General features: G+C 39.9%; 1 protein-coding gene across 1 annotated transcript in view; it reads right to left on the bottom strand.

Moving 5' to 3' along the window:
- Positions 1 to 3,656: 3,656 nt before the first annotated feature.
- FAM45A (family with sequence similarity 45 member A) overlaps positions 3,657 to 13,172 on the bottom strand; it is a 10,225-nt gene continuing 709 nt past the window's right edge. The window contains exons 2-9 of the mRNA XM_009278098.2: positions 12,523 to 12,798; positions 11,220 to 11,299; positions 9,540 to 9,688; positions 9,237 to 9,348; positions 8,780 to 8,880; positions 7,491 to 7,598; positions 6,806 to 6,900; positions 3,657 to 6,092 (exon numbers count right to left, since the gene is read on the bottom strand). Of these exons, the coding sequence (XP_009276373.1) occupies positions 5,916 to 6,092; positions 6,806 to 6,900; positions 7,491 to 7,598; positions 8,780 to 8,880; positions 9,237 to 9,348; positions 9,540 to 9,688; positions 11,220 to 11,299; positions 12,523 to 12,798 (1,098 nt within the window). The 3' untranslated portion in view covers positions 3,657 to 5,915. The remainder of the gene's footprint in view (positions 6,093 to 6,805; positions 6,901 to 7,490; positions 7,599 to 8,779; positions 8,881 to 9,236; positions 9,349 to 9,539; positions 9,689 to 11,219; positions 11,300 to 12,522; positions 12,799 to 13,172) is intronic.

Raw genomic sequence — 13,172 nt, 5'->3', positions numbered from 1 at the left:
GTCAGACAAGGAAAGAGGACAGGGGAGTAGCAGCCCACCCTAAGGACCTGTAACTTGAGGGGAGCATGCTGTAAAGCTGTTCCAGGAAGACAGTATGGATACTGTCTTTAAGTTGCCAAACCTAAGAGTGGCAAAGAGTTTGCACTACTCCACTGGAGGACTGTAGTGAATTTTTAAAGGTAAAGGATCTTTTACACTGTCCTGGTTTTGGCTGGGATAGAGTTAATTTCCTTCCTAGTAGCTAGTACAGCGCTGTGTTTTGGATTTAGGATGAGAACAATGTTGATAACACACCGATGTTTTAGTAGTTGCTAAGTAGTGCTTACACTGGTCAAGGACTTCTCAGCTTCCCATGCTCTGCCGACTGAGAAGGCTGGAGGTGCACAAGAAGCTGGGAGGGGGCACAGCCAAACTGGCCAAAGGGACATTCCATACCATGTGACGTCATGCTCAGTACATAAACTGGGGAAAGCTGGGAGCAATTGCACTGTGCATCACTTGCTTTGTATATTCTTTTATTATTATTGTTATTACTATTTTATTTCAATTATTAAACTGTTCTTATCTCAACCCACAAGTTTTCTCACTTTTACTCTTCCAATTCTCTCCCCCGTCCCACCGGGGGAAGGGGGGAGTGAGTGAGCGGCTGTGTGGTGTGCTCAGTTGCCAGCTGAGGTTAAACCACGACATACACCTACTGAACTCAACAGGGATCGCTTAGCCTTGCCTTTGTGGGTCATGTTCTTAAGTACATAGTAAAATCCCATCAGGGTCAACAACATAAAAGCAATAGTACTGTGTCAGACCAAAGGTTTGCCTAGCCAAATGTCATCTCCCAACAGCAGCCAAAAGGAGACACAAGAGAAAAAGCTCATATCAGCCTCAGCTCTCCTGAGCTGGGAGGACACTAGGGGGAAGGAGGCTTGCCCTGCTCTTTTTCCTTAGATACCACAGGGTCAGGTGGAACAGGCTTACAGTCTCAGCCTGCCTCTCTCAATGAAGTGTTTGTCTCCTTCCAAATCTTCGGTGGCACAGCTAACATCCGACAGTTAAATTCTCTAAAACCCTGTTTCTCTATTAATCCTATTTCAATAACATACCAAAGACAAACTCAGATGGGGTCTAATGCCACTCTCAGTAAACGTTAATTTGCACTAGAATGAAAACCCACGCCTCTCCCCACTCCTTTTTTAAACATATTTTAAGAATGGCTAAAGTAAATGCTAGTTACATGAACCACAGTGGAAGCAAAGAGAAAAAAAACCAAAAAAACCAACAGTAGAGCAAAGCCAAGAAATTGAAGATTCATGAACTTTGAATCGTCATGGTAACTAGACAAGCTATAAATTCTCTGGCACTGCACTTGGATGTTTTAAGCAAATTGATGTCATTACAACTCTGTGAGTAAGGCTTATGGAATAGGTCTGGTAATAGTGTCTGTTATTGCAGCTGCCCATTATCAAAATCTACCAGCTTCTTACTGAATACTCAAGTGGAAATTTGCCATATTAAACACAGCTCCCTCAGGATTATTAAATACCTCTCTCCTTTCCCCCATTCTCAGAAATGTTTCTATTGCCCTAACCAGAACTTTTCAGAAGAGGAGGGCAGGCACCTGCCATTTAAATTGTCAGCCTGGGCGATTCAGCTGCTTCTCAAATCAGGGCAGGGAAAATACATTGCTAAAAAGGCCCGGACATCCTTGGTCTTGAAATAAAGTCATTATGAGACTAGAACTAGAACTGCCAGGACCCAACACCTGGTAGTCCAGAGGTGTAAGTGAGAGGAGCAAGACTGGGACAAGCAGAAAAGTACCATGTTTGAAGGACTTGGGAGGAGAGTCAGCACCTACAGGACAACCTTTCCCTTTGTAACTTAGATGAACAACATACCAGCCCAGGCAGGTCTGTCTCCTGCCTTTAGCACCGGCTGGTGTGTTAAGTGACAGTGCATTAGCGGTGGAACCAGTTTAAGGTGTGGTAAACTACAATAGCTGGAAGCTTTCAGCTTCAAGGAAAAGGTAAGTCTCAGTACAGCACAATATGCTAGCAGTTCCCCACCTACTCAGCTTGTCATCTTGAAATTTAGGAATATGCAATGAGGCTTCCATGCCCCTTTAATGTAGCTTAAAAAAAAAAAAAAAAAAATCAGCCACTCCCATGCTAGGAAGTACTGAGATCAAAGCATTTCCCCAGCTGGAGCTCATGCTCCTGTGTTACCCCCAAGCCTGTAACGCAGCCACGCTATTTTTCCCCGCAGGCCATAGGGGTGGAGGAAGGAAGGAGGGAGCCCTGCACTGCAGCTCCTTCCCTATCACACAGCGAACACCAGGCCACGTGCTGCAGAGTGTTGCTCAGGAAGGAGCTGTTGCCCAGTCTTTGGAGCCTCCTCCTGAGCCTTGCATCATTCAGCAACTACAAGGAATGACCTCACCTGACCAAAGATCCCTCTGACTCGGACTCCAGCCAGACAGCTACCTAGGGAAGGCTATAAGGCAGTACGAGGCAGCTGTGAACTTCTTACACTGAGCTTTATGGCTTGTTTTTTATCTATAAATTTAGCTGCTTCAAACGACATCTCACAACACCCTATTAACAAATTATCATTAGCCCTTTTGGTAGCTGGGGAACTGAAGCAGTCAGAGGTTGAAATCAGAACCAGCCCATGGATGCTGTCAGATGTCCTGTGTCAATTTTTTCCAGGTTACACAGCATTGTATTGCTCTCAATCAGAACATTCCCCCCACTTGCCTGCGGGGGAAACAAGGCAGAACAGCTCATACCAGGGACTAAACCCCAGGGATGAAAGCATTAAAAACAACAGTTAGCCTTAAGGGACTAGCCCAATTTACTCAGCAAAATTACAACTGGAGGGATTGACTGTTTATCCTGCTCCCCTTTGCAAGCCTTTGCTTTGTTCACTATCTACCTTCCAATATCTGCAAACATATAGTGCTGATATTATGCTACGGCTATCACACTAACTGGTTCAACGTGGGCAATGAGCAAGGCGGAGTGCTCAGGGAGTACCTTTTGCCTCAACTGAGGAAGGAGCAGTGCTACAATTTTCATTCGAATTCAAGGCTTTCAATTATTCTACATGCTGCATGCCTTTTGGAGGCATGTCTCTTAGCAGGTCGACAGGAACCATCATTCACCATTTCATATTTATCCAAGAACAGAAAGGCAGTAAGATGAGAAGATATGAATGAAAATTTCATTTTACATGGTCTTTGCTTCTAGGAGGAAGAAGAAAGGATGTCATCTGACTTTGCAAAATCAGCAACTGCACACAGAGTCCGCTTGTATGCATCCTGGGGAAAGGGAAGTGAGAAATAAGCAGAAATCTTTCCCTGTCCTGACCTTCCAGATTTTTCCATTTTATTCTAAACCTTTTGAGAGGAAACAGTGTCAAAAGTCGTTAAGAAAATGCAAGAACATTAGGACAATCCTTTGAAAGTACTGAAGCTGAGGGAGGCTAATACATCTTTCTCTGCGCTGACAAAAAAGTCAGCACAGATGACAAAACTGTTTGAATGCGTAGCAGTACATTTCTGACCTAAACATCAAGCTGTAGCTTAATCCTAGTGTTGCGAAACTAAGAGCCAAGGCCTGTGACTCAGTGGTCACAACTATTCAAGAATACATTTACATAAATTAAAGGGTAGACTGCAGGATTTTTTTAATAGACATAAGCATGCTATGAGTCCAGTTCCTTAAGTGCAAAATTATATTTCATTTGTTTCACACAAACGTCAGAATACAAGATCTAACACAACACCAAGATTTTCAACTTAAAAATTTCCAAAACAGAAAGCAAAGTAAGCATTCAATATTTAGTTTGTAACTGAGCTTCTCTGCTTTTTGTGGTTGTCTCTAACACCCATACTACCTTAATGATATTCCTTAAGGCTTTATGTTTATAAGAAACTATGTCAATTTCTTCACAGTTACAACTTGGTGTTAAGACAGCTGACTGAAAGCACGTTCAGGTTTTCCTTGGTGAAAGACTTCCATTTCAGTGGACTTTAAAGGAGGTCATGAATAGAATTTTCAGCATAATTTTGCAGTTCTGCTATTCTGACTGTTGTAAGAGTCCCAAAACAGAAGCGGCAATACTAACGAACCATTAAGAAAAAACATTAATGGGCAAATGGGGGGAAAAAAGCTGCAGAGCACTTACAGGTAAACAAAGGCAATTGCAGTATTTTTCTCAGAAGTTTAAAAAAAAAAAGCACACTCTTCTGTGTTCAGAATTTAAACCGCAGAGTAAGTGTTTAAAGTACAATTTTACACCCCTGAAAATAGGGGATTATTGGGAAGCACTTTCATTTACTGACTGTAATAACTGTCCATTTTATACATAAATGCCACATTCCTTATCCACATTCTAAAATAGATTTTCTTAACGTATGATACACGGCAAAAGGACAACCTTTTTTCAAACCAATATTGCTTGCACATAGTTATTGATGAGCTCTACCAGTTTCAGAATAGCAAACATCCAATTATTTAACAATATAAATATTGATTACTAAAGTTTTAATCATAAGTATAAAATCTCTATGTAAAACCACATGCTACAGCCTATATGTACAAAGGCCAGGAAAAAGGTTATTTTTTCTTATAACAAAGTGCTACTGCAGAATTGACTGATTTGTTGTGGACAGTTCTGAAGAAATACAGATCATTTGGCTCAGAGTATTTCTCTACAAAGAATCTAAGTTCTTCTCAGAAGATTACAAAGCAGTTAGTTTCAGGCTGCTCAATGAAAAAAAAAACAAACAAACTTGAATTATGGTTATGCAACCAAACAAGTAGGCAAATTTTAATTTTCTCTAAACTATTTCCCAGTTTTCACTATTACTTCAAAAGTTTCCATCTACATTTAGTCTACACAGAGCACCATCAGATAGTACCCGTGTTACAGCTCCATCAGTTTAAGCGATTGGTGCTCTACCTGTGGTACCTGGCCATTTGAACATTTCTAGTTCATCAGGCTTTAACTCACCTGATTTTCTGTCAAATGGATCAGGAATGAATGGCCAGGTATCTTCTCAGCAGGGAACCCTAACAACTTCTTAAATGACTCCAGCTGAAAAGCAGCACTTGGCTGTGACCCCCTAGGAAGCCCCGTTTTAAATACAGTAAGCCTGTCCTCTTTTCCCTCCATCAGAGGCATGGGACAGAGTGAAGGGGGGAAAAACCTCTAAGGCAAGAGTCCAAAAGAGGTGCTCAACTCCCACTTGAGCTTTAAAATACCTCTTCCTTTATATAGTAAGGCTACCACGTCAGATTTTCCCAGACATCCTTTGTTACACCTAGATATTTTCAAGTAGAAAGAAGAGAACTTGTCCATTTATTTGGGATTTCCAGGTATCAAGCAGTCCAGAGCAAGAGCAGTATCTGACAGGCTGACATACCTGGAAGCCCAGAATGAGCACTCAGACCAACTGCGTGTTCAGTGTATCCCTGTGCAGAGACCAGCACATCCAAACTGCGTTAGTTTTACAGCACGTGGGCTGCAGCCCATGTTCCAGACCCCAGGAAGACAAGTCAGAACAAGAATAGAGCTGTCCGACATCTGGAACCTGCAGGACAAACGGCCACTATAATAATGTCCGGCACAGCCTGGACACACAGGCACATGCTATTTGTATATGCACCCACATCGTGATATGAAATAGGGGAGCCATATATACAAAGTTATAGTTGGGGAAGATAATGACACTAGGAATGTTGCCAAATATGCCTCCGTATGTTCCAGGTCAAGCTCCGATAATCTGCATTACATCATGGTAAATATGACATTCACTCTTATACCTTTAATTTTTCCATATAAACTATCAGGTATTCCTATCTGTATGACAAAGACAATATTTTTGAATTGGTCCATAACACTGCAGTGCATCAAAATCAGAGTTTGAGCATTTGTTCAGCAGCTGCTAAATGAAAAAGAAAGTTTTCTGTAGCTGGTGGAAATCGCTTTTGTTTCAGGGTCTCAGAGTTAAGGGTTGGTTTTTCATTGCCATCAGAAACTTCAGTAAGTGAGGCTAAAGTAGCCAAGATTTCTTTTGTCTTCAGCGAAATATCCTTGAAGAACAGAAAAACAAGCAACCATGAATATAGTATTAGCTATTATAATGTTTTAACATACACTTATTTAAAAAAAACCCAAAAAACAACAGAACAGAAAGAAAATGATAAATAAATTGTTCATTTTAAATAAAGACTCCATTTATTTTAAGGCAAATTTGCAACAGCTCTTCAGTCTGCTTTTGTGCGATGTTGAATAAAGGGAGCACTGCCACTCCACGGGCTCCTCTCGCTGGCCTAACTGAGCTCTTTTCACTAAGTCCTCAGTCATGAAACGTCTAATAATCTATTAGATAGGGAAGGAAGTGAAAAAAAAATCATCATAAAAATCAGCCTTTATAGCTGAGAAGCCATATCGCAGTAGGACTTTTTCAAAGATATTTGACAATACTATTGACAAGGTATTGAGCAAAATACATGCTTTGTAGAATAAAACTGGGAAACTAATTTTACTGGAAGTCTTATAATCAGTACAATTTCTGAAGTTTCTTCAGCAATGTGGTTACCCAAGAGATAATATAAACCAATTATGTCATCCTTAAAAACCTGTATGACGAATAAAAATGCTCATTTGTAAAAAGGCAGAAGGTACAAGAGATCAACTTATTCCCAGAGACAATCTTCCTCTTACTCCCCCCTTCCACCAAGATTTAGCAATAGAAGTAATTTAACTAGATTTAAAAATAAAATTTAAAAAAATATATATTAACCTTAATGACTTGGCTGTCTGATTTATCCGGATCTTCTGCAGATTGAACAATTAGTTGTCCAATTTCTTTGTGAAGTTTTCCCATTGTCATTGCCTCTGAGTAAGGGGGGGGGGAAATAGTACACATTCACGTAAAATGACCATTTCTGTGATATCTAGAAATGCAAATGAATAACAAGCCAAAACAAGGAGTCCTCTTCATGACTGCCACTTGAAATCTATCGGTAAAGGCAGTAACCTGACGTATCAACAGCCATGCCAGCACAGGCAAATTGTCTACCTCTAAAGCAGCCCTAAGCAGATGACAAGGAACAGCAAGATGACAAGCAACATACAAGCTTTCCTTTCAAATAGTCCCCAATCTCCAAGTACTTAGTGCAATGTTTTTCTAAAGACTCGTGATATCTCTGCATTCAGCTGAATGCTCTTCCATGTAATTGTCTAACATGGATGTTTTGAAATCTCAGTTGTACATTTGTTGGAAGATGAAGCATGTCTTTCCAAATTCCAACTTTCACTAGTCTTCCAGGGTCTCAATAAAACTGAAAGACAGAAGCTTACATATTGACTTTTCAGAACCCGGATGGAAGAAGGATCAAGGTTGCTTGACCTACAGCGAGGTTCAGCGATTACCATCAACTCGGGAATAAACGGCCTCTAAATCCAAAATATACAAAGCAACCAACCTTTTACTACAGGGGAAATAGTGATCTCACTATCCGCCAAATTCACATACACATCGTAGAGGTCTGGTCTACTGTTCACTTCAGAATCTGTAAATCCAGCAATGTAACCTAGAGAGCAGAATTTTGGCAAGATTAGGATCTTCATAAAAACAAAACCAAACCAAGATACTGCAGAAAATCACAGTCCTAAAGTCTGTTCTAAGAGTACTTGACACAATACTTATTGGACCCAGGAGGTTGCTCTCTTGATATAATCAGTCATTTAACAAGCGTGTCCAGCAGAATGCTTCACTTCCAAGGAGGTTAAAAATCAACTTCTAAAATTGCCTTGAACATGGATGAACCACTAACACTATATGCAATATAAAAAGGTTATCGATCTGAAATTTTAAACTCTCTTCCTACCTTGCTACTAAAATTATCCATTTGCAAATGACAAAGCCACTGAACTTCCTCTTTAAAAGAATCTCCACTCTGGAGCCCCTTGTCACTAAGGCAGTATTAGATTGGAACAGAGGAATAAAACCAGCAGATTTTCTTATTTATAGCATGCCAGGTGAGCAAACTTTGAGCAGCTTTTCTCTGTGGAAGATGTTTAGTGAGCTGAAACAAGCACTGTTGGTAATGCAGTAGAAATACTGAAGATGAGTAGTCTGCTTGCTCGTTATTCTGTATAGAGAAGCCTCTTAATTGCCACATTATGTGTCATGTTAACCTCTGCATAAACCAAGGGCCTCTTCCTGGATTATGCGTTAAGTACTACGCATACACAACAATGTGTCTCACAGATCAAACTTCTACATAGCTGGTAAAGTCCACCTGTGATTAGGAGCCAGAGGCTTCACTGGCAGCAGTCAGAATAAAAATTTGGAACTTCAGAGTTAGGAACTGGAAAAAAAAAAAAAAATCCTAAAAATTCAGTTACTAGCTATGCATAGAAGTTGGAAAAAAAAGTAGCTTATCTAAAGTGAGCTGCTTCTGTAAAACAGTAAGACTTTCAATCCCTCTGATCACAACGTAGAAAAAGTCTCAAAGCTGCTTTGCATCTGCGATTAGGGGTAGACTGATGCAGATCCACCCAGAAACACCAGATTAACTAGTTATCTTCTAACATACTTGTTTAGTTGATTTGCCTTTTCTAAAGAAAATTATGCTGTTTAACTTTGAACAATAGCATTAATAGCAAAGTAACCATTTTTTCCCCCCAAAGAACACTGGTGCAAGACCTTGCAGCAATAGAAACTGAAATTAAATTTTCTTTATATTTGTGATTAATAAGTCATCACTACCTGTGCAGGCTTTTAAGGCTTCCACTTCCTCCTCATTTAGATGTACATATGAATGAAGAATTGACCAGTCTTGTCGATGCCACACTAAAGCAGGCAAAGTCCTAGGAAAATTAGATTGGTACTTGACATACAGTAGATGTTTACTTATACTAATTAAAGTTTCACAGTATGAAATGCATGTCATAAGAATGAACTAGTATAACTAGGTCTCATTTGGCATGCATACACACGAACCACAGAGATTTCTACTATCAGTGCAAGCAGAGTTTATCACTCATTCTACAGTTAAATTTCTCTGAGTTGACGAACATATGGCTAAAGCCTTGAGAGGGATTTAGCAGGATTTCAATAAACAGAAAAGATTTTTTTCCCTAAAATACGGGCATTTCTCTCAATGAAGGTTCAGAATTTGTTGGACTTTTGGGGGTGGGTGGGGAGGTAGGGATTGACAAAGTACCTAGTAAACTCCTGGATAGCTTCTATTCTAGGATGGTACACTACAATTCTCTTCTTTAACATCAGTGCCGTATATAAGATAACTGTTTCCATTCCAAACTGAGATACTATATCTAGAAAAGAGGGGAAAATTATTTTATAGAAGATATACATGCTGGTATTATCATTTGTTTTTTGAAGAAGCTTAATAATAACAGCACAGATAATACTGTTAACACTATTTACTTGAAGTACACATGAAAACTGGATTGTATTTTATATTGTACAAAAGAAGTCAGAATAGAGACTTCTGGTATTTATTAACCTTTGATGGAACCAGCAAGATAAGCCTTCCGAGCATCAAAATCCTTGCTGAGGAAAGATCCATTTTCTTCGCTTTGGCAGATCCCCTTTGTAAGGACTGCAATGTAGCTCTCCATCATTTTAACTGGACTTCCATGCTTCAGGTAGATTCTGTGTGAAAAGAAGAGTCTGGTATTTTGACTGTAATCAGTACTGGCAGACATATGGGGGGGGGGGATCATAATATCACAATTAGCGATATTATTGGCAAGAATTCTTATTTTGGACACCTGGTTGAGGTTTTAAATACTAAATTAGAAGTCTTTCAGTGTGCACACAAAAACACGTCTTTTAGAATAGAAAACTACCTTGCAGTTTTATTTGAGTTTCCTCAACTAAAGAGGAAAAGAGAAAGAACCAACATTTACCAACATAGAACCATAGCACAAAGGTGTAAGCAGGTGTCCAGACTAAGGATTCTTTGCAGACTTATAAGGTACCTGGTTAATGAAAAAGCAACTACTACAGGAACTCCTGTTATTACATACAGACCATGTGACTAGTTAGTTTTTCATTTTTAATCCAAGTATCATTAGACATTCTTCTGTACTCTTTGTTAAATGATGAAAGAAAAATATAAACTTATGTCCTTGATACTCACAAAAAAAAAAAAAAAAAAACCACAAAACAACCACACACCAACAAAATCCATGCACTTTTAGCTGTCTTCCAGACAGCAGACACACACCATAACCTATTTTACAGGTTAAAGTACTTCAGGAATAGCACCGAAGCTCTCAACTATCTGTTTTCCATATTAGCTATAGTACAAAGCTATGTCACATTTGAAACTCAATTATCATGTTTAGAGGAATCCATCCTGGATTTGAAAAGAAGCATTAGCTGATAAATCAGCACTAATGTGATCCACAGCGTATCTAAATATTTCATGTATCAGTGAAAAAGAAAAATCTCAGTTTTTCAATACCCTGCAGAACTGGTAAGCCTGACGGCATTCCCAAGTCTGCGATACAATAACCTCACAATTGCATCCAATTAGCTGCACAATCTCAGGCAATACTCTTGGTATCAAGAACCGGGACCCAACTAATTTGGCAACTGAAGTAAAAGCAAAGAAAGATGCAGCGAGAGATCATGAGAATGGGGACGTGGAGGAAAGTGAGTAAATGGGACAAGGGAAGGAGAAGATGGCAGTCTGGAAGAAGGGAGAAGACGGAGCCACAGACCTCAAGAGGCAGAGGGCTCTCATTTTCCTAGAGGAAAAGCAAAAACGTCCCTGGGTGCTGTGCTTAGTTCAGAGGAGCTGCAAGAAGCATCTGCAGTAGAGATGTTGTGGAGGGATGGAAGTTGTCCACCATACACATGGTGACCTTTGACTACACAGCACTGACCTCTTCCCAAATACTTATACCTTTTAAAAATACGTTCTCAGAGAAAGTGAGTGTGTGGGTGGGAGGTACGTTAAAACCTACTGGGCAGTGACATTCACCCAGCACATACTGCATGAACCCAAGATAAGCTCAAATCAAGGATTTACATAATCTGATTCAGAGTTTGTAGGACTGAGTTTCCAGCAGATTGTTAGACAACATGCAAACACAACACAATGAAATTTAATCTTTTGCCTTGGCAAGATTTAAACATGCACACAGCAGTACCTCAAAACAGCTTTTATACCGACCTACACAGTATCCTAGTGAAGGCCGCATATTTCTCTGGGTTGAAGTCTTTGGCCATCAGAACAATGGAGAAGTCGGTCACCTGGGTAAGACACATGCACAGAAAAATACACAGCTTATTTAATGACCCCATATGAACAGTCTTTTTCACATTATTGAACTTACTGCAGTACTCTGACAAGGTGTTTCAATTAAAAAAAGAAAAAGTGAGTGGTAGCAGCAGATCCAAGTTACTAACTGCAGAAAAGGCCTGGTTAACGGATTTCTGATGTGACTAATTTCCATTGAGTCAGCTCTAGTACATACTATCTTTTGCTTAATCTACTCTATAAGAGTTGCTTTCCTTTAATCTCATGAGATTATTTTAAAAGAGAGAAAGCCATTTTTCTTTCCCACAGCAGGTAGGAAACTTCCAGAATTTGTTGCCAAAGGAGGCTGTGGAGGCAGACAGCATCAACATATTTAGAAAAAGACAAACAAAAATACTCTTTAACTTCCTTAATCAAATGACTGTGGGCTGGGACAGTACGAGGCTGAAAGTCTGCAGACAATGACCCGGCTCACGTGTCCTCCTTAAATAGCATCTCCCACCACCACTGTCAGAGACAGCACTGGGACACATCGTTTGGTTGGGTTTTTTTGGGTTTTAAGGTTCATAGGAGATGTAATCTTGGAGTGAGGAAAGGGAAGCAACGTTCTGCTGTGGGCATGCAAAATTACCACATTATCTTTCTGCTTAACAATATAGCATGAAATATGAAAACTGAATAAACTTAACAGACAATTTAATGATCTTCATAACAGGGAAAGTATAGAAGATACAAGCGTATTTGCAGTCTTCCAGTTATCAATGGAGCAGAAAAGAAAGTACCTATATAACTCAACCCTTTGGAAAAAAAAAAAAAAGGCATCAAGTTCTATACAAACAAGATTTTGGACACTATGAAAGACCCTTTGTAGAGCTTTTTTGACAAAAAAAAAAGATAAAAAATTGCTGAACTTAAAATGCAAAGTAACTAGAAATAATGACATGAAAGAGCATTTCCATTTTAATACAAAGAATCTAAATTGGGTAATGAGTATCTCAATCCATCTGCAATTCCATCCAATATATGTCTTGGTGAAAAACAAAACGTGTGGACTGGTTAGACAGCTGGGTAAGAGCTGCATCTGTGAGCACACAAAACCTCGAATGCCTTCCCTTCCTCACAGCATACAATGGGCAAACACTGCTTAAACTGCCAGAGGAAGCTCTGCAGAAGTCTTCCCTGCACTCTGCTGAAAAACCAGCCTGCCAAGTCCTACCTTTTTCAAGGCTGGAGACTCTTGAACTTCCACAGTTGTGATGTAGAACCATGACCTTTTATACTGGCCAAATACAAATGTATGAAGCAATTTATTTTCATCTGTCAGGCAGCACTTTCGCAGCAATAGACTCCTCAGTTCAGCTGTTACGGACGGGTAACACCAAACCCACAAAGCATCTCCGTTGGTGTCTTTTTCTATGGTGGAAAGATGTTCACTGTGAGAATGCCAAACAGCAGCAAGGAAGTAAATCGATGGGTTAATCAGGTTTGTGTCCTGGAATCAGATTAAAATTCCACTTTACCCTGACCCTAGACATCCAGTTCTGCCACGACAGTTTAAGCCGTAGGGCAGCACTTGTGCTACGGGTTTTATTTTTTAAATGTTAATAAATACCCACTCTTGACCTGCTTCACGAGGTCAAAAAAGCACCAGGAGTTTGAATACACATTCATATGAGCAAGGTATTGACCAACAAGCACCCAGACCAGCTTATTTGTGATTTTCCCTGCTTTTCCTATTTCTGATTTCATAATAGAAACCTCAGAAGCCGTGAACTTAAGAGGCTTGGGCCGAGTTGCGCACGGTTTAGCTCTGTAACAGGCAGAGCGAGACGCCGGCCTCAGCGCGCAGGCACGCCTTGGCACAAC

The sequence above is a fragment of the Aptenodytes forsteri genome, unplaced genomic scaffold (assembly GCF_000699145.1).
Source record: "Aptenodytes forsteri isolate BGI_AS27 unplaced genomic scaffold, ASM69914v1 Scaffold15, whole genome shotgun sequence".
NCBI classification, from domain to species: Eukaryota; Metazoa; Chordata; class Aves; order Sphenisciformes; family Spheniscidae; genus Aptenodytes; species Aptenodytes forsteri.
The sequence above is the reverse complement of the archived record's forward strand: the minus strand, read 5'-3'. Positions and strand labels throughout refer to the sequence as shown.